Here is a 22,087-nt window from a genome sequence, read left to right as displayed (position 1 = left end):
TCCATCCACAAAACTCAACATCATGAAAATTGGAGGAAAATTAATCAAGTTATGATCAAAAAGGTATTTTTTGTTAATGAGGTCACAATCTGAAAAAAGTAGGTCAAGGACACTAATCAAATACCAGGAGCATAACTTCAGTGCAGGTACACTATTATTATGCAAGAATATCTTGGAAAGCCAAGCGTTTGAGATTCCATATTGGCAAACTTGAGTGATGACAAACTAGAACGACACTCTTCGACGTCACGAGGTCGACCAATATGCCTCCGTCCACATTATAACATCATTATAATACTTGTACCAAGTTTGATTTAAATCCATTCAGCTGTTCCCAAGTTATCACATTTTTACCTGACATGGCCTCTGACCTCTGACCTATTGATGTCATAATCCAATCAGTTCATCTTTGCATCATATACATTTATAGCAAAGTTGCTCAAAACCCCATCACTTGTTCACAAGTTGGCATGGCAACATACATTTTACTTAACATGACCTCTAACCTTTGACTCCAAACTCTAATCAGTTCATCTTTACATCATATATACATACCTGCACCAGGTTTGACTAAGATCCCTTCAGCTGTTTTTAAGTTATCGTGGTAACAAAGTAATTGAAACTTAACATGACCTCTTGACCCCAAAATTGAATCAGTTTATCTTTGCATCATAATATATAATTATACCAAATTTGGTAAAAATCCCATGATTGGTTCACATGTTACTTGGTAACCGAATTTTTACCTGACGGGATGTCTGACATTTGACATTTGACCCCAAAATCTAACCAGTTAATCTTTACATTATTACACCTACCTGTACCAAGTTTGACTTTGTTCCCTTCAGCCATTCTCAAGTTATAGACCTATTACAGACTTTGACCTTTGACCCCAAAATCTAATTGGGTCATCTTTGCATCATAATACATACTTGTATCAACTTTGGTCAGAATCCCATCATGGTAGCATAATTATTATTTAACATGTCCTTTGACCCCATGACCCCAAAATCGAATCAATTCATCTTTACCTCATTATACATACCTGCACCAAGTTTGACTAAGATCCCTTTAGTCGTTCTCAAGTTATCGCGGTAACAAAGTAATTGTAACTTAACATGGCCTCTTGACCCCAAAATTGAAACAGTTCATCTTTGCATCATAATATATAATTATACCAAATTTGGTGAAAATCCCATCACTGGTTCACACGTTATCGCAGCAACAGGATTTTTATCCAACATGACCTCTGACCTTGTGACCCCAAAATCTAATCAGTTCATCTTTACCTCATTATACATACCTGCACCAAGGTTGACTAAGATCCCTTCAGCCATTCTCAAGTTTTCGCGGTAACGAAAACCTATCAATGGACGGACGGATGGACTGACAACCTGAAAGCATAATGCCTCCGGCGACTTTGTCGGCGGAGGCAGAAAATGCGTTTTTGTTTTCAGACCATTTGACCGAGACCTTTAACTCAGAGGGGTATGATGTAAATTGTAAATGAAGAGTAAATGCGCCTTGGTCTAGGCTAGAGTCCCTGTATAAAGAGAGTTGCGCCATGCGCTGACCCGAGATTTCTGGTCACGTGATTTCGTGGCGCCATTTTGTGTCTAACTTCACCGTGCGTGAACGTCAGCTTGGTACGGGAATGTTGTTTATTGCCAAACAAAATGACTGGTTGTTCTGCTTTTGGTTGTTCAAACCAATCTGGGAAATATAAGATGTATAGATTTCCAAGTGATAAAGTCAGAAGACAAATTTGGGAAGCGAAAGTCAGACGAAAGAGCTGGAAAGCGATCGACTCCTCGAGACTCTGCCAGGTAGGCCCACGCCGCTTGATGATCGATGTTCAAAAGCAATTCTATCTGCTCGGTTTTTTTTTGGTTGTCTGTCCGTTGAAAACCCTTTTAAAGGGAAGTGATTTGTGTTTGTTTATAATCTTCAAGGAGCTGACCAAAAATGCATTTCCGTGGGAAGAACCCTGCTCAATTTTTTTCGGGTAGTCCTAGCGGACCGCATATTGTCATTGATTGATGAAATGTCCCGGTACAGTGACATTGCCTGGTCTGCGGTTGGGTAGTCTGCGGGCAATGTCACTGTACTTTTTCAGAGGGAATTAATTTTGATTTTATAGGGGTGGGAAACCCATGGTCCGTTTTGTTTTCAGTTGTCTGTCCATCCATTCAAAACTTATTCCGAGGCAAGTTATTTTTTTGGTTTAAAATCTTTAGCCTAATTGGCAATCATAAAAGCAATTTTAGGGGGGGGACCTGCTCAATTTTTTTGCGGGTTGTACAGCCATCCATACGTCCAAAATTTGACGAGTTATTGTTTGCTTTGTACAGTGCTCATGCGTCTTGTGGCATATTTGCTCAAATATTTCCCACCCCGGGATTTATGGCCAAATTGTAGTGATGGAAGATTTTGCACATTGGACAATCCCTATATATTTAACCTGGTGACAGCTATCGTTCCCAAAACATACAATATTTCTAGGTGATTAATGCAGTAAAACAGGTGTATTTGTGTACCCACATTTAAAACTGGCTCAACTTTCAAAAGCTGTTATCCCTGTTTGATATCAATATACATGTGGTCGATAGAGCCAGCGATTTGTCTGGTCATCTTCCGGAAGATTGTCCATGTGATTTTCTGTTGTGGAAGTACTAGTACATGACAGCTCATTAAAATTAAACTGTGTTGTGTTAGAATAAAAATTTCAATAAATAAATACATCAAGGACACTCATTGTATGATTGCAGGAACATGTAGTGATGAGTTTCACTTGTGAGGAGTGAACGTAGTGGGATGAAGTGTTGGTCTGGTCAGAGTGTTGTATTACGGGCAGAGTTTTCTTACGGTCTGAATGTATGAATCATGTTCTGTACTGAATGTATGAACCAAGTTTTGTACTGAATGTTTACTGTGTTGGCCTCATCGTGTTCCTGGTGAAATTACACAAGTTATGGTGAATACGACGTCGTATCTGTGCTTTTCCATATCTGTTCGACTAGACGAACCGTGCACACTGCAGGTATTTTAAAAAGTTTTTTCTCTGTTTAATTACGGCTTGGCGCAGTCGAAAATTAAGTGTTAATTAAGTCGCCAGCTATGAAACATATTAATCGATCAGGCAATATCCATCAGAGTTCTGGGCAAGGGTGTAGTAATAAATGAACGTTTCAATCTTACTAGATGCCGATGACGTTTTCCTTATGTCAGAGACAGAAGCTGACTTGCAGCTTGTTAAATCATTACAATGGAAATTGAATATAAATGTCGATAAAACTAAAGTTGTACACTATAGAAATATGGCAATACCACGTACAGAATTTGTTTTAAGTGTGTTAGACTGTATGTCGGCTGGAAGTCCTACACCGGAATTGCTCTCGGCACCCTTTAAAAAATATTGGATATGCCCACACTCCTTTCTAAAAGTTATTAAAATTCAGAGAACGACAGCATTGGTTTGTCTTACTTATAATGTTAGCTCTTATATGCAGTGTTGGCTTGTAATATGCATTGCCATACCACTTTTAATATCACCACACAGCTCTTTTTCACGGCAATAGCTGAGTTTTTGACAAAACAAATATCACCTGTATGTAATAATAAGACTAAATATGTGTAGTAAAATGTTTTTTAGCAGGTTTAGAATATATCACCCCATATCGCGAATGTACATGTATATCTAATCCGACACACTTAGACACAAAATGGCGTCCAAATTTGAGTTGGCACAACTCTCTATATACAGGGACTCTAGTCTAGGCTATCTAGAGAGGGCAATTTTGTTCTGATGGGACAAACATTATTCGAGTTATAATGAAAAATGTTAAAATTTCTATCATTGGGTCATGACCTTAAAATTAGGTCAAGGTGAAAAAATGTCAACCCCACATACTTGTGTATGCCTTTCCAGCATTTTCCTTTTTAAATTCATTCCCAAGTCCCAGCTGGCTCCGAGATACAGCTCATACATTGGCAGGAAACAAAATGAAAGAAGAACAATAAAAACAAACTTAAATGGTGGTTTAGTTCTCCTATCCTTGGGGTCTAAGAAATTCTGAGGTACCATTAAAGATCAGGAGCACTAATTGTATAAAAAACCCCTACAACTGGCATAAGCCGATAGGGTAATGCTTAATTAAGAGGAGTGAGATAGATAGGGTTAATGGGGATAGAAAAGACCAACGAGCATTTTAAGTTGTACTTAGACAATGCAACATTCAAGTCAAATTATAATTACTTTAACTAGCAACGGTACCTGCACTACGGGTGGGGCTTCAATTGGGAAGCCCAAATGAAAAGGCAAAATATCAGAAATTGAAGGCTTTTTTTATTTTAAACGATTCATATAAACATCCGTTAAATCATATCACATGCAAATCATCAAAATCTAAACAGTACATGGCGCCCATTTTGAAAAAAGATTGAATTCTGCAAAACGGAAGCGTTTCTATCATTTCAAGCACGTCTTTCTCAGTTGCTTCGCACACGCTGCCATGTTACTTCGGAGCCGCACGTTTATATAGGAAGAGTTCGTCAGGAGTACGTAGAATAAACAGTATTTGTAGAATTTCAACAAAAGCCACATCACTGTTCATATCGGTAAATATTATTCCATCGTGTTTGGAAAAAGTTGAAAATTTGGTAAAATTGGAAAAACAATATAGCCTATTTTACTCCAGGAGGTCCCAGGAATACCCACCCAAAATATCGTTGCGATCGGTTGAGCCGTTTTTGCGGTACCTTCGAACAGACGGACGGACATTTGGTGAATTATAGTAAGATTAGTTTTTGTATCAACGTACGTTGTATGACCATGATATGAATCAGTACAATAGGACTGCCAATCTGGCTTAAAGTCTCAAACGAAAGGGGGGATGTAATCCTGCCATACAAAGATGAACAACTGAATTTGTCGCTGGTGTTTCGACATTCATGATATCCTGAAAAGAAAGGTTGCCCCGAAAAGCTATGAGTAGGGCTTGTGCTGTTTTATTCTTCTTCTGCCAACTACCATTATCATTACGGTATTTGCTGTTCATACCTTAAACCTTTAAGCGTTCAACCTGAGAACAACCACGGTCTCCGCCATGGCGAGCAGGTATGTGAAAATCCACTTCACACGATGACACAGGCTTTGGGCAAATATTTTAATGAAAAACAAACATTTTTGGGAAGGACGACTGGAAATGTTTGAGCTGGAGTGGCAGCTCTTGTTGGCAAAATGTATACATGAAGTTAATTACGTGCCATGTTGTGAACAGCAGTGGATGGTTTGCTTTGACATGTGTGAGAGGTGTGTTCAGGATAACATTACTTTTTTTATTAATAATCTCATAAATGTTAAGGTCAGAATGTTACATAGAAGTGGATGCTTTGCATGGACGCTTGTCTTTCAGACTCTCCTAATTTTAAATGAGAACAAATGCATCCAATAAGTTTTATCCTCTTTAATGATAAAAATAATTACAGGAGAGGATAATATCACAAATGGACACTTCAAAAGGCTCAACATGAAGCTTGGAGACATGTTTTGTCTTGAAGAGTATTAGCATAATGGGCTGTGAATGTTAGCTATGAATAACGTCTAATGTCACGGCAGTCACAGAGACAAGGATCGAACCAGTTCCACAGCCAACTGATAAGTCAGTCCACTGACACCAGAAGATTAAAACACCTCTGGTGGTGTCTGAGATGGAATTCATTCCAGGAAGTTCAACAGCATCAACCAAATGCCTTAAATACTTGATGCAAGTATTTCACTTTTTTTTTTGTGAAGTAGCGGAATAGAAAGGAGGGTGGACTAAGTGTCTGAGTCACTTCCACTCCCCGCAGAGAGGAAATCTTCCTCGCTATCCTCACTGAGACAAATCTCACTCACAACACTCGGACCACCTCGCTCGCCGGTTTGCTCGCCAACTTGTTCACCACTTTCCTCCATCTCATCATCATAGTCTTCTTCATCATCATCAGACGGTCCCTCAACGTCTTGTCCACTGCGTTCCACACCTTCCATAGGAATGAAAGAAACTTCAGTGCCAGATGTTCCTTGCTGGCCAGAAAGTCCTCCCTCATAACTGCCATAGCTGTGTGGTTGAGGAATGATAAGGAGCAGGGGGTAAAAAAAAGGCCCAGTTTTGCAAGATCTTCAAGAAAAATTACCTTCAAGTAATTATGTGGAATAATACCTGAAATATGCAAATGCAAAGAAGATAACACAACACCATACATTCATAGTGTCTTTAGGAAATATCCATCAACCATTTCTCAACTCCCCATCACCTGAGATTGCTGTCCTCTTGCACTCCTTCTCCATACGAAAGAATCGAATCATCATTCCTGGGATCATGGTGAGGTGGTGGAGGAAGCCGAGAGGAACCCAGGCTTAAAACTTCAGCACCCCCTTCTGACTCGCTTCCACTATCGCTCATTTGAGGTCCTAATGATTGTAACATAATGGGAGAGTAAAACAAGGAGAAGGTCATATAAATAAATGCGAAGACAATGAAACTAAGGAGTGCAAAAGAGAGCAAAATCCAATCACGTTGGAAACAAAAAACAAAATCCAATCACATGCTGAAACTAGAACGGCACTCAGTAGAGAGCATACCTCCGCCTGGTTGGCCATATCACGCAATGGTGAAGAATCACTTAAAAAATGAAATAATTCTCATATCAGAATCCATATTCAGATCTTCACCAAAACCGAATCGATTCTTCCTTGTCACACACAACCTGTCCAAAAAGTTTGGTCCAAATCCATCCATATCTTTTTGAGATATCCTGCTATGTAACAGTTTGGCCCAATCTCTCAATGGTGAAGAATCACTAAAAAAAACTAAAAAAATTCTCATATCCGAATCCATTTTCAGATCTTCACCAAAATTGAATCAATTCTTCCTTGTCAGACACCCAACCGGTCCACCAAGTTTCGTCCAAATCCGTCGACACCTTTTTGAGATATCCTGCTGTGTATCGTTTTTAGCCCAATCTCCCAATGGTGAAGAATCACTTTAAAAATTCTAGTAGCCGGATCCGAATCCAGATCTTCACCAAAATCTAATCATTTCGTCCTTGTCGCATATGCTACATCTCTGCCAAATTTCGTCCAAATCCGTCCACAACTTTTTCAGATATTTTGTTCACAAACAGACAGACAAACAGACAAACAGACAGGGGTGAAAACATAACCTCCATCCACCTCTGGTGGCGGGGGTAACTAGAATGACAAGCCTGGTCTTTGCTTAATGGTTAAGGGGGCTGGCTTGAGATTTTAGGGTCCTGAGTTTGAGCCCCCGGTGGATTGACTGAGCCTGTCATCCTTCTGAGGTTGGCAAATTGAGTACCAGATGACTGGTTATGGAGAGGCATTGCACCAGTCGTAGCCACACCCCCAGACAATGATGGTTGCACATGAACCACCACGAGGACGGCACTCAGTAAAACGCATACCTCCATCAGGCTGAACAGTTTTCGTTTTGTATTCCACTGATAGGCCGGATCTGGATTCGGACATGAACCAAAATCTAATTGCTTTGTTATCGTCACCGACCCAACTCATCCACCAAGTTGTCATAATCCATCTATAACATTTCGAGATATTGCGCTACACTGTATATTGTTTTGGCCCCATCACTTAATGTTGAAGAATCACTTCAAAAAAATAGTATCCAGATCCATATCTTCACCAAAATCAAATCAATTCGTCTTTGTCACACACCAAACCTGGTAGTCCAAATCTGTTCATAACTTATGATATCGTGTTATATCTCCCATCTCTCAATGATGAAGAATCACTTTAAAATTCTAGTATCTGGATCTGGATGTGTGGTAGCATTCCCCGGGTCTTCAGCTTATGTACCCATCTCTTCAATCCGATAGTTTCAACCTTCGATTCATCAGATCAAAGTACCCAATTATATTGTTCAGTCACCCACTCTTGGTGTTGCCATGCAAATTTCAATCTTTTCACCTTATTCTGTGGTCTCAGCAGTGGTTCCTTTGTTGCAACTGGTTATGGCCCGACAGCTAGACAGCTTAAGAGGTGAGTGTGCGCACCTCTGGGGCCATCCTACCAGCCCAAGCTTCTCCCTGTCTTGTTTCCTATTTATTTAACAGACTGCTTGTTCTGTGTCCATCTTTTTCCCACCTCCCTGCTGTTAATACGAAAACATTATCTCCTCATTGTTCTGCTCTTCGATGAGCCTAGACTTTGCATCCAACCTGGCAGAAAGTTCTCGATAACAAGTTATATATGTGTAAAAAAAAAAGAAAATTCTGTTCTTATGTTTCCTCCTATTTATTTTATGTTAAAGTTCATGATTTTTAAATTACGTATAAGTAAATTACCAAGAATAAAATGTATTTGGCTTTCTCTCTGAAATCCCAAATTATAAAATAAAAAAACCATTTCAAAAAGCCTGTCATGTGGGCCACTTTTTCTTACATAAGAACACTAAAGTATTCTTCCTTTTTTCTCATGTTCTGGACAATTGTTGCTGAAATGTAAATAACTTACAAATGCATGCTCTTACAATCTACAATTGTACTTTTCTCCGATGTACTAAATAATAAGACTAACCCATAACTTATCCCCCTTTCGCTGCTAGATGGTTACAGAAATTAAAGCTTGTGCGGAGAATGCACAGTTACGAATAAGGAATGGCGAACGATGTGGGTGGAAGCTCATGGCGAGGAATGTAGACAGAAAGCACAAGTGGGGTACAATTTATATGGTGCAATTTATATGGTGCGTGGGTGAGTCGTACGGAAAAGATATGCAGGCATAAAGAGGCGTGCATGTACGTGGGAGAGGCATACTTGCGAATGGGTTATATCCTCCATCGCTGGCATCATCTTCTCCATCTGACATGAGAAGATCCTCATACAGGACACTCGCTAGGTGACTTCCTTCTCTTATATCCCCTTCACCATCTCCCTCGCCCTCATCCTGCAATTAGAAAAATCAGGAAATTCTTTATTGGTAGATTTACCCAGAGAATTTATGGCTGAACTGGGCTTCTTTACGATGATTTTGTATTTTACAATGTTGCATTTTTAAACCAGTCATTAAATCACAGCACAAGGAACACTGCATATGTACATGATGCCAGAAATGTATCGCAAATAACAAAGTACAATGATCATACATGGTCATTGCTCCAAACTACGTTTAGGATGAATAACATTCCCTGCTTTGATGGAAGCAGATGAAAGAAAAAAAAAAAAATACAAAGATAGCTGACCATATCTGGCCGGATTCTTAAAGAGATACAAAAAAAGTTCATGATATACCGGTGAGGGAGTTTTGGGCTTGTCTGCATCATCCTCAAATCCCTCAATGTCAACATCTGACTCGTCATCGCCTCGAACTCGCCCAAACAAGCCTTCTGTCCGACCGAGGAACTAGGTGATGGTGGACATGGTATGCAGGGGGAGACATGTTATGCCGCCGATCAGAATTTTTAAGGAATAAACCCACATTTGTTAAAAGTCAATGATGGGAGGGGAGTTTTACTGTGAAACCAGGAGCAATCAGGCAATTATGTGATCTTCTTACCTTTTTCCCAGAGGAGGGGTTGAGGAATTGATCAATTGAGTCCGTTCCCTCACCCCCTTTACTCTCATCACCTCCGTCTCTGTATTCCACACCCTCTCCCCCATTTTCTGAAACACTCATGGAATACTCCTCAAGGTCCAAACCCTGCAGGGAGAAAATTATTGTTACTTTACAGATTTAATTTGAGTATTCTTTTAATGTTCACAAGTGGCAGTATACTTGTTTGTAAGTGCTTGTTAACATAAAACAACAAGCGAAGCCAGAACGTTTATAAGGTGGACTCAAACTTGGTATGATGCAACTGTTACGGATTCGTCACTTCCGTTGTTGTGGTTTTCATCCACTGTAAACATTTTTGATTCCATGTACTATTATTGTTTTCAAAAGGTTTATTGTTTATGAACTGTTTTCAAAAGGTGAAAAAGTTAGAGTTAAAAGAAACTGGTAACCGGATCGGGAACGGGACGACGACGAGGAGGAAGAGGAGGAAAAAGAAGGTGGAGCGAGTGAGTTCGACAAGAAAGCCGAGCTGCTTTGAGGTCGGGAGCAAACGTTGACGAACGGAGGTCACTAGCGAACTTCGGGTTTCCCGGGAAAGGGATTATTGTGACAGATGTTATCGCTGCGACAGATCAACCTGCGTGTCAGGTTTTGGCGGTTGGTTCTGAGGAGAATCATCGTCGCGCCGTTACACCTCGAGAACGGGCCGTCGGCCATTTTGACTCGCGCGCTTTGCGCATCGCGCAAGGTCTTCGCTTCGATTCAGCCGTTTTCACTGCATTCAGACGTTTATCTGGTGTGTGTGTGTGCAACGTGGATTTTGAAGGTAAATCTGCGGTTCGCCGATTGTGAGCCGTGAAACGTCCATACCCGAGGGTGTGATTTCCCAGTCGCCTGGAGGGCGCCTTTGGATTTCCCAGTCGCCTTGGGGGCGCCTTGGTGCAGCTTTGGCCGCGTGGCTGTGACCGTCATCCGAACGGGATTCTGGTCTCGATTAGACATCGTTCTGACGATCGCTGGGGCGGATCGACTTTGGTTTGAAGCCGGGATCGACTTTGGCTTGAAACCGGAATCAACTTTGGTTTGAAGTCGGGAAAGAGACATTGGGAATGTTCTTGTTTCACTCACTTGGAGCACAGTGTGTTATATATTACGAAACTGATGGTACCATCATAGGATATAAATATTGATTGTACTTTTGATTACTATTATTGTTGTACTGTTATTCTTGTGTGATCTTAATACAATATTTGTTTGTTGGTAACAATTGGTGTGGCTTCACCATTGATCTTTGACAGACAGAATAACACATTTTTCTACCGTGACTCCTCTCAGGGCTCGGAGGTACACCATGACCAGGGGGTTTGGGGAGGAGCACGTAACAGAAATTGGGGGCTCGTCCAAAATTGTCCCAAATAGAAATTGGGGGCTCGTATTTGCTGACAAAAATTTCGTCCGGGATTAAATTCCCTAACATTCTCGTCCGGGATTAAATTCCCTAACACTCACCCGGGATAGAATTCCCTAACATTCCCAAAATTGGTGGAATTTTTCTAACATTCCCAAATTTTTCCAAAAAATAAATAAATAAATAAATTTTTGTGTGAAGGTTAACAGGTGTTAACTGATAGTCACCATGGTGTTTGGCACAGAAAAGTTTGCGACGTCCCCTAATGAGGCACAGCTCCAAGCATTAAAAAGATCGGAACTCTTGATATTGGCCAAACATTTTAACTTAGAGGTCCGAGCTCATATGAAGAAAGCAGAGATGCAGACATTGGTGGTAGAATCTCTGGTGGGACAAGGAATATGGAAAGAGGTAGCCTTGGATTGGTTACTCGAGGAAAAAGAAAATGTGGAGCTCCGGAAAATGGAGATGCAACTGCAGAGCCAGGAAAGGTTAAAAGAGTTGGAATGGAAAGACGAGGAAAGAAGAGCAGAACAGGAACGAGAACTCGAGGAGAGAAGAGCAGAGGAAAGGAGAGCTGAAAGGGAACTCGAGGAAAGAAGAATAGAACACGAACGAGAACTCGAGGAGAGAACAGAGGAAAGGAGAGCTGAAGAAGAAAGAAGAGCAGGGGAAAGAGCAGAGGAAAAGAGAGCCGAAAGGGAGTTAAAGGAACGTGACATGGAGTATCAGAAGGAACTTAAACTCAAGGAGCTGGAATTAATTGGAGAATGGAGAGAAGTAGTATCCATGCCAGCTAGTTCGACAACTAGTCAGAACACTTGGGATGTTGGTAGGCATGTGAGGCTGGTTCCACCCTTCAATGAAAAGGAGGTAGCCAAGTTTTTTTTACACTTTGAGAAAGTGGCTCAAATGCTAAAATGGCCTGTGGGGTCCTGGACTATGTTAGTGCAAAGTGTTCTGGTGGGTAAAGCTCAAGCTATCTATTCGGCTTTACCGATTGACCAATGTGCAGATTATGAGATAGTGAAGAAAACCATTCTCAAAGCCTATGAATTGGTCCCTGAAGCTTACCGGCAAAAATTCAGGAATGCCAGGAAGAGGGAGAGTGAGACCCATGTGGAGTTTGCCAGAATGAAAGAAACCATGTTTGATTGGTGGTGTGACTCGAAGGGGATTGGGAAAGACTTAAAACTGTTGTGACAATAATTGATCTTGGTGGAGGAATTCAAACAGTGTGTCCACGCAGACATTAAAGTACATCTGGATGAAAAGAAAGTATCAGAGTTGTATGAGGCAGCAACCGTGGCAGATGACTATGCCTTGACACACAGGATGGGGTTCCACAAACCTAACTTCCCGCCTGGAGTTAGCCAGGGGGGTTATGGTAAATCAGGGGCGAATGAATGAATATTCGTGGAGGCGGCTTAGAGATGACTATGGGGACAAATCTGATACCGCGACTTTAGGGGATCAGAAGACTACAGTTCCAAGACAGACTTATCTTCCGGGGGGCCCGAGGCAGACCACGAGTTTTTCCTCCGGGCCTACTTGCGCTTTTTGCAAGAAACCTGGGCATTTGATGTCCCAATGTTATGCCCTGAAAAGGAAAAATCAGGAGCGGAGTCAGACTAGTACAACTCCGAATGCATTGGCCAATGCGAGAAATCGTCCTTGGAGGACAGTGCCTTGTGAAGGTTCCCATGCCAAAGTTACGGCATCACAGAACGACCTTGTTCAAGAGGGTTACAAACCTTTTATTTCAGAGGGGTTTGTGTCACTGGATGGAGACTTGACTAACCAGAGACCTGTTAGGGTATTGAGGGACACAGGAGCACATCAATCTTTGATGCTTGAGGGCATTTTGCCATTGTCAGAGAAGACGGCAACTGGTGTTAGTGTTCTTTTACAGGGGGTTGGTGGCTATGTTAAAGCTCCACTTCATGTCATCCATTTGAAGTCTGATTTGGTGTCAGGACCGGGCACCGTAGGTTTACAAGCCACTCTTCCTGTAAAGGGAATCTCTTTTGTTATCGGGAATGATTTGGCCGGTGGTCAAGTTTCTGGTAATCCGATGTTTGTTGAAAATAGTAAGGGCATTTTATGAGATATTTCACAAATCTGTTAACTAAATTGTTACCAAAAAATTTCTTCACCAATATGTTTGTAAAGGTGTGTAATAACATGTGTTAAAATGTTGAAGTTCAACTCCCATGGGAAACCCAGAAAAAAAGCTGTTGAATTCGGGTACCGAAAAATTATTTTCGAGAATTTTTATTTTTTTTAATCGGCCCTTAAGTAACTTATGAGGGGTCAAATAAGGGTTTTTCATGATTCTGAGTTGATTGTTAACATTTATATTTTCACTTTTACATTTACACACAAAGTAGCTTTTATTTCACATACATATATAATACTCAAGAGTTATTTCTCATTCACAATGTCAGAAGTTTCAACAGTCATTGTCTATGTCTTCTTCAGACTCAACAACATCATGACTGCAGTTTCTGCATGTAATGCCATTACAGACTCCACAGGCCGAGATGCACGTGACCCCATTCTTCTTGCAGCTGCATCGCCGGTTGCTGCAATCTCCATGACAATTACAGCTCGTGAACTGCAATAGCTCCTCAGGAGCCGTGGGGTCCAGTGTTGGAACTGGCTCATACCCATGCACACCTATTGTCCATCCATAGTCACTGGGGTTCAGAGACATGCTCTGTAGAAGGATCCAGTCCCGGGTCTGCAGGTAGGCACAGAGTGAATGTTGTGCAGCTGCACCCTCTGTTGGAGGTAGAGTCTCTGGTTTGATCACTCCTGCCGCTGCCTTCCTTGAGAACATGTTGTACCGAATTTCACCCAATGTAGTATCTCGTCCATGGTAAATGTACTTGAAAATCGCAGTACCAGCCTGAATCACTGTTTCCTTGGTGGCTTCTGTGTCAAGGAAGATGTCGATGTACTCAGCCGCGTCCCCTTCGCAAAACCTAAAAAAAAGCACCAGGTCTATGTCAATGTCAATTGTCGGTCTATGTCAAAAAGCACCAGGTCTTCATCCAGCCATTCCAGTTGGAGTGTGGGAACTCAGGATCGTTGGCTTTGATCACCCACCCCGCTGCCCAGAGTGTGTCACCTGGAGTGAGGAGTGGCTGATCATGAGCCAGGGAGGAGGAAAGCTCAGCGAGGGGGAGAAACATGATCGCGTTCGTTCCTATCTGTTTCCTGTTCGTAAATGGAATAATCTTTACTTCAGTTCCTCTCAGGATCTTAGCTTTGTCGAGTGCCTTCAACTTCACCCGGGGGAAAGCTGCTGTTGTCTGTGGATCTGGCAAAGGTGGTGCCGGAGAGGTGACTTCGATCCAACCCATTGAGTGAAAGGGAGTGTTTCCGTGAATAGAGACAATGTTTAAATCTATATTGTCTCCAACAAACTGAGTGACTGCATTGTTTGTTTCCCCAACCTCCATAAAGACCACCTGATCATTACTTGACAATTCACTTTCACTGGCTGGCACTTTGGCTGTCATCACTGATTGATCCTCAAGCGCAGCATCAACCGCAACCTCATCATTGATCTGTTCATCGGTTTCCTCCACAATGGTGTCAAGAGTGCCAGAAGTATCTGGAACATCATCTCCACTCCTACTATTAAGGAAGCAGTATTTGTAGTTTTGTGTCTCCGTGTAAGACTCAGTGTATCCCAGCCGGTGGAACTTGTTGAGCATCCATTTTGACCCAAATCTATGATCAAGTTGTATGGCAAGCCCCATTTGGTGTGGCAATACTCCAGACCGAGGTCGACAGGCCTTAATAAAATTCTGCCCCCAAACGGCAACTCTTTCGTCTGTCTTGACAATCGGTCTCAAGAACATCTGAAGGCTTGCAGGAACAAGTGTCAGCTGACTATCGATGTCAGTCATACTGTGTATGGTGGGGTATGACTTTGGACCTAAATCAATCAAGGCAATATCATTGGATACGAACTTGAGTGCCGTCTTTATGATCTGAGTCTTCTCATCTCCATGGTCAAGATTAGCATGATGCTCTCGCAGAATATTGTCGGTGCCATCTTTGAGACAGAGTACATCTGCCCTTCTTTCCTGTGTTGTGAAATACAAGGTGTCTTCGTATTTCTCTAGAAGTTTTATCTTTAGCCAATGCTTTGAATAAGAAAGGCTCTTCTCTGGTGACTGATCAAACTCCTGCAGCTTTTCATGGACTTGGTCCATGTTCATTACCCCATGCTCTAATTCTGAGTCTAACCATTCGCAGAATTCAATAAAAACTGCCTCTCGCTCCTCATCAATACTCCTCTGTCCTCTCTTCCTTTTTCCTTCCTCATCAGTCTTGGACAAACTGTCACCTCTCGCAAACATAAGTTTGCATCGCAAATGGTACAGTGTTTCTTCTGCTACCAAGTCGTTGATCCCTTCCAGGCGTCCAGTGACTTCAGTGCCCCAGTCATCCCCGCGACTCCGTGCTGTCTTCAGCAAGCTTGCCTTCAGTGTATCTGCAGTCAAATTATCTGGCACTCTGTATTTCTTTCTAGCTTGTGCTGGATTATTTTTGTAGAGCTGGGCTGGTTGGTTGCAAAGAATGCATACATCCTTATACAGGAGGTCAACTGACTGTGATCTTCTAGAACTGCAGCCAGTTGATGAACTGAACTCACAAGTAGTGCGTCTTCTCTTCAACTTTGATGACTCTTTCTCTGCCTTTGATGCTCGAGCTGACTTCTTGGTGGTTGCAACAAAGTTGTTGTACAGATCATTTTTACACTTCTGGTGGTACTTCAGTTTTCCTTCCTTTTGAGCCTCCTTCATACGTTCCACAACAGTAACATTTTCGACAGTTTCTGCTTGTTTCAATAAAGTTGAGTATCCCTTTGGAGTTGCCTGTATGAGCCTTTCAGCTGGTGTATCCGAGCGTGCACAGATGAAGCAATTGAGCACAGGTGGAGTAACGTCTTCATCCATATTGCTAGACTCCATGTCCTGCAAAGTAGAAAATGAGATATATTTAGAAATTATTTTTTCACAAAGGAGTGTCTGTGGTGAAATATAAATGTTAACAATCAACTCAGAATCATGAAAAACCCTTATTTGACCCCTCATAAGTTACTTAAGGGCCGATTAAAAAAAATAAAAATTCTCGAAAATAATTTTGCGGTACCCGAATTCAACAGCTTTTTTTCTGGGTTTCCCACGGGAGTTGACCTTCAACATTTTAACACATGTTATTACACACCTTTACAAACATATTGGTGAAGAATTTTTTTGGTAACAATTTAGTTAACAGATTTTCATATGTTTCCCTTACTAAAAGCCTAGTATGGAAAATAACACCACACAGTTAGAGCAGGAGATTCCGGGTATCTTTCCATCCTGTGCCGTGACTCGTGCTATGGGTAGGAAGCGCTCTGAAGAGAAGGAGAAGGTACTGACGTCACGCTTTGCACAGTCACTTCTTGTCGAGTACCCTGAAACTAAGTGTCAGCACACACAAGTCATGGATGGAGGCAATGTTGGCAAGCTCTTTGTAGGTGGACTGAACTTTGACACAAGAGAAGATGTTCTGGACACTATTTTTGGCAAATATGGACCACTCTTGGAAGTGCTGCTGATAAAAGACAGGGAGACACAAAAGTCGAGAGGGTATGGCTTTGTCACGTTTGAAAACACAAAGGATGCCAAAGATGCAAAACAGGCTTTGAATGGCAAGGATTTGGATGGTCGGACCATAACAGTAGAGAAGGCACGCCATGGGGGTCGAGAGGGCTACAGAGTAGGAAAACGTGGAGGTAGTTTCAGGGGTGGCTATCGCTCCCGGGGTGGTAGTAGTTTTGGTGGCGGCCGCAGTCATAATTACTACGGAGGCTCCCAGCAGCAGCAGCGCAGTTTTGGCAACTCTCGACGGGATGACTATTACGGTGGTAGCCGAGATGGGGACCGCTACTCACGTGACTACAGCACCCGACTCTACAACCGTGATTATGATTTTTATGATCAAGAGAAGAGTTGGAAGCACTGAGTGCCCAGGAGCAGCCGAGCGAAGATTCCTACACGGATTAACCCGTGAACTCCACGTTCCTAAATGCGTCCATGCAGTGAATAATTCCAGGCCTCACCACCCAACCACCATGAAACCTGGCTCTCAGCTCAGCCTCTTTCAAAAAGTGCTATAGATTTGCTTTGCTTTGGATTTTTGATCACAACCCCTTAACCTTCATTCAAAAAATGAAAAATAAAAATCAGAGGTTGATGAGATGGAGTTTGGCTTTGCAGGAGTTCAACTTGGAAATTGAGCATGTAAAGGGCAAGGACAATGTCGTTGCTGATGCTTTGTCCAGAGTGAACTAATTTTGGAAATTTCTGTAGGTTGTTTGGAGGTTTTGTTGCTTTATTTTGGGAAATATTAATTAATTATCGTTGCTCATGGGAATTGATGATTTGGGTGTGAGTTTTACTTTTGTTTGTTAAAAGAGTTTTTGCCTGCAAAGAAAGTTTCCACTATGTTCAAACTTTCTTTCTTGAGGGGGGGAAGTGTTACGGATTTGTCACTTCCGTTGTTGTGGTTTTCATCCACTGTAAACATTTTTGATTCCATGTACTATTATTATTTTCAAAAGGTTTATTGTTTATGGACCGTTTTCAAAAGGTGAAAAAGTTAGAGTTAAAAGAAACCGGTAACCGGATCGGGAACGGGATGACGAGGAGGAGGAAGAGGAGGAAGAGGAGGAAAAAGAAGGCAGAGCGTGTGAGTTCGACAAGAAAGCCGAGCTGCTTTGAGGTCTGGAGCAAACGTTGACGAACCGAGGTCACTAGCGAGCTTCTGGTTTCCCGGGAAAGGGATTCTTGCGACAGAGTTGTTATCACTGTGACAGATCAACCTGCGTGTCAGATTTTGGCGGTTGGTTCCGAGGAGAATCATCGTCGCACCATTATGCCTCGAGAACGGGCCGTCGACCATTTAGACTTGCGCGCTTTGCGCATCGCGCAAGGTCTTCGCTTCGCTTCAGCCGTTTTCACCGCATTCAGACGTTTATCTGGTGCGTGTGTGTGCAACGTCGATTTTCAAGGTAAATCTGAGGTTCGCCGACTGTGAGCCGTGAAACGTCCATACCCGAGGGTGTGATTTCCCAGTCGCCTGGAGGGCGCCTTTGGATTTCCCAGTCGCCTTGAGGGCGCCTTTGCGCAGCTTTGGTCGCGTGACTGTGACTGTCATCCGAACGGGATTCTGGTCTCGATTAGACATTGTTCTGACGATCGCTGGAGCGGATCGACTTTGGTTTGAAGCCGGGATCGACTTTGGCTTGAAACCGGAATCAACTTTGGTTTGAAGCCGGGAAAGAGACATTGGGAATGTTCTTGTTTCACTCACTTGGAGCACAGTGTGTTATATATTACGAAACTGATGGTACCATCATAGGATATATATATTGATTGTACTTTTGATTACTATTATTGTTGTACTGTTATTCTTGTGTGATCTTAATACAATATTTGTTTGTTGGTAACAATTGGTGTGGCTTCACCATTGATCTTTGACATACAGAATAACACATCTTTCTGCCGTGACTCCTCTCGGGGCTCGGAGGTACACCGTGACCAGGGGGTTTGGGGAGGAGCACGTAACACAACTTAAGACTTCGATGAATTTAAATGAACGAAAATCTTCCCATAAAATTTGTATACAAAGGCCTTTCCAAGTCAGAAAAAATCATGGTGCAATAAAAGGAAAGAGGAAAGTAGACGAATTAACAGAATTGCAACCCAAATGGAAGGAAATGTCGGTGATACAAAAGTGACAATGAAGTGAAGACACATACATTTTTTGCAGCATGCAGTGTAATTTCAATTATTTTGTTTTGCTTGTGCAAAATGGTTTCTTGGCAGCCCATGTGGTTTTGCGAACACACACACACAAACATGCAAACATGTATGCACGCACTGTTTCTGTCGTGTCACCCTTTTTTGGTGGGAAGGGCTTTGTCTTATATGCATGTGAAACCGACTGTTATTAATAAACTGCAGGTCTGTTCCACCTGCATCCCACCTCCTTCATTTGATGATTACATCATCAACATCAGACAATAATTATTCAGCTGATCCTGGATGGCCCTATACGGGAGCTCATGGGCCACTTGCCGTATAGCGAGGCTTCAAACCATGGTTTGAAGACTGTGCACACGACAATCCATGCAATTAAAAAAATTGCCACGTGGGGATAAAATGAAATTCAGGAGTTTCCTCATTTGCGCACTGTGATGTCTTGCATGCTTGGTTAAGGCAGACACCTGTGTGGATACAAGTGTGAGTGAATGACATGTATGTAGTGTCTGGATATACAGTCACGTGAAAAAGTAAGTACACCCCATGTAAAGTTTTGATTTTTTCAACATATTTCAACATACAGCTATTTGATCTTCATTTCAACAATATTGATAGATAAAGGTGATATAAAATAACAAATATCATGAAACATTTACATTTTGTAGTCCATTGTATCATTTAAATAAACATAAATGCAAATTTCGCATGTGGAAAAAGTAAGTACACCCTTGGCTCTAATTCTAATAGGTGGTATTGCCCCCTTTGGCAGAAGCAACCTCAAGTAGGCGTTTCTTATAACTTTCTACCAGTCTCTGACATCGACTGGGAGAAATTTTTGCCCACTCCTCCATGCAGAATTCTTTCAGCTGTGCGATGTTTGAGGGGTTTCTTGCATGCACAGCTCGTTTCAAATCCCTCCCACAACGTCTCGATGGGATTTAGATCCGGGCTTTGACTTGGCCATTCCAGAACCCTCCATTTCTTTATTTTAAGCCATTCCTTGGTGGATTTACTGGTATGTTTAGGGTCATTGTCATGTTGCAAGGTCCACCTTCGGTTGAGCTTCAACTTTCCGACAGATGGCCTCACATTATCCTCAAGCACCCTCTGGTACAATGAAGAATTCATGGTGGATTCTATGATGGTGAGCTGCCCAGGCCCTGATGCAGCAAAGCTGCCCCAAACCATAATATTTCCACCACCATGCTTTACAGTTGGTTGGCATCAGGTTTTTCTGGTCAAATGCTGTGTTTGGTTTTCGCCAAACATGTCTTCTGGAACTGTGGCCAAATAGCTCGACCTTTGACTCATCTGTCCAGAGCACATTGTTCCAGAAGTTCTGGTCTTTGCCTAGGTGTTCATTGGCAAACTTTAGTCTTGCCCTGATGTTCTTTCTGGACAGCAAAGGTTTCCTCCTGGCACACCTCCCATGTAGATCAAATTTGTGCAGCCTCTTTCTAATGGTAGACTCGTGCACTTTGACATCAACAGTGGCAAGAGCTACCTGTATGTCCCGTGATGACATTCTGGGGTTCTTACAGACTTCTTTCAGCATCTTGCGGTCTGCTCTCGGGCTGAACTTGCTGGAGCGGCCTGGCCTGAACAAGTTGGCAGTTGTTTGGAATCTTCTCCACTTGTAGATGATCTTCCGGACAGTCGAATGATTGATTTCAAATTGTTTGGAGATCTTTTTAAATCCCTTCCCAGACTCGTAGGCATCGATAACATTCTTTCTGAAGGCCTCAGAGAGCTCTTTTGATCTAGGCATGGTGACGCTGCACACTTCAACAATAATGAGCAAACCAAACTAAATGTCTGAGGTTTAAATAAGACAGGTTCCTCCAAGATCCTCTCTAACGATGTTATAATCATTTGCACCTGAGCTGGTGCACCTGATTCTAATTTTAGGTATTTGAAGTAGTGATAAATGTAGGGGTGTACTTACTTTTTCCACATGCGAAATTTGCATTTATGTTTATTAAAATTATACAATGGACTACAAAATGTAAATGTTTCATGATATTTGTTATATTATATCACCGTTATCTATCAATATTGTTGAAATGAAGATCTAATAGCTGTATGTTGAAATATGTTGAAAAAGTCAAAACTTGACACGGGGTGTACTTACTTTTTCACGTGACTATGTGTGTGTGTGTGTGTGTGTGTGTGTGTGTGTGTGTGTGTGTGTGTGTGTGTGTGTGTGTGTGTGTGTGTGTGTGTGTGTGTGTGTGTGTGGTCAGTTGTTATCTCCATATGCGGGTTTCAGAAGGTGGAATGGAGTCCTCCTGGGTCTCAAAGTATCCACGTCTGTTTCAAACTGTAGTTTAGTAATATTCCCAGGGAATCGGTTCTCCAAAAGGTTTACACCGCTTATCATTGATTCATGAACCATACACTGCTTCAATCTATTAACTTTGCATTCATGACGTTGGGATTAAAGTGTTATGGTCATATTTACTATATTATTATAATTACTATTACGAAAATGATACTACTGAAACGATAAACTACTGTATTAAGAAACCTGGGCTCAATTTGTCCGAAGCAGTCTGAAGGTGAGGCATAACGCCTCAGGCCTATACGTACCATTTTGATGAAAGAGCCGTAACGCCGATGCTTTCGATATTTGATGGTCATTTTAACAATCGGTTTGTTTGTGTTTCACACTGAATGAAAAACGTAAAGGTAGAGCATGGGGATTGTGATATATGAGGTTCGACAATATGTTCGGCCTGAACGAAATTGGAATCAAAATGCCGGAGTGTGGAGAGTCAGCCGCCTTACCGCCATAATGACATCAGATGTAATCACATCGCCCTGTCATGTGACCAGATCCTCAGCTCTGATTGGTATACGTTTGGGGGGACATACATACAAATGGACAATCACTGGTCCAGACAGCTTTGCCGTATGGGCCTTTGCCATAAAAAAAAAATTGCAGGAAAGAAAGAAAGAAAGGGGGAGTTGTGCTGTAAGAGAGAGGTGTGGAAGGCCATCAGGGTAGTGAGGAGAGAGCGCAATGGAACATTTTTTTTTCAACTACATCACTGAAAAGTGGTTGCTGTGTTCACATGGTGGCTCAGTTATGAGGTTATCATCATTGGATAGTTTATGCAGAGTTGTTAGTTACCAGATGCTGAGGTGTTCCTGAACCTGGTAATGAGAGATCAAGGTTGTCCATCTCTACAGCCTCAAGTGCTGCCTCACGAGCTGCCACAATGTCTCTCTCCAGCTGTGCCAGATGTTCATCGTACTAGGAAAGAAAACAAC

The 22,087-nt window shown here is 42.0% G+C and overlaps 1 protein-coding gene across 5 annotated transcripts in view; it reads right to left on the bottom strand.

Moving 5' to 3' along the window:
- Positions 1-4,325: 4,325 nt before the first annotated feature.
- The window catches only part of LOC137426812 (transcription initiation factor TFIID subunit 1), a 150,174-nt gene continuing 132,412 nt past the window's right edge, over positions 4,326-22,087 (bottom strand). For all 5 annotated transcript variants that reach the window (XM_068115752.2, XM_068115736.2, XM_078775141.1 and 2 more), the window contains 6 exons: positions 21,948-22,070; positions 9,575-9,718; positions 9,310-9,420; positions 8,836-8,965; positions 6,298-6,454; positions 4,326-6,101 (listed from right to left, as the gene is read on the bottom strand). In XM_068115752.2, coding sequence (XP_067971853.2) covers positions 5,819-6,101; positions 6,298-6,454; positions 8,836-8,965; positions 9,310-9,420; positions 9,575-9,718; positions 21,948-22,070 — 948 coding nt within the window. In that variant the 3' untranslated portion in view covers positions 4,326-5,818. The remainder of the gene's footprint in view (positions 6,102-6,297; positions 6,455-8,835; positions 8,966-9,309; positions 9,421-9,574; positions 9,719-21,947; positions 22,071-22,087) is intronic.

The sequence above is a fragment of the Myxine glutinosa genome, chromosome 1 (genome assembly GCF_964187855.1).
Source record: "Myxine glutinosa chromosome 1, kmMyxGlut1.1, whole genome shotgun sequence".
NCBI classification, from domain to species: domain Eukaryota; kingdom Metazoa; phylum Chordata; class Myxini; order Myxiniformes; family Myxinidae; genus Myxine; species Myxine glutinosa.
The sequence above is the reverse complement of the archived record's forward strand: the minus strand, read 5'-3'. Positions and strand labels throughout refer to the sequence as shown.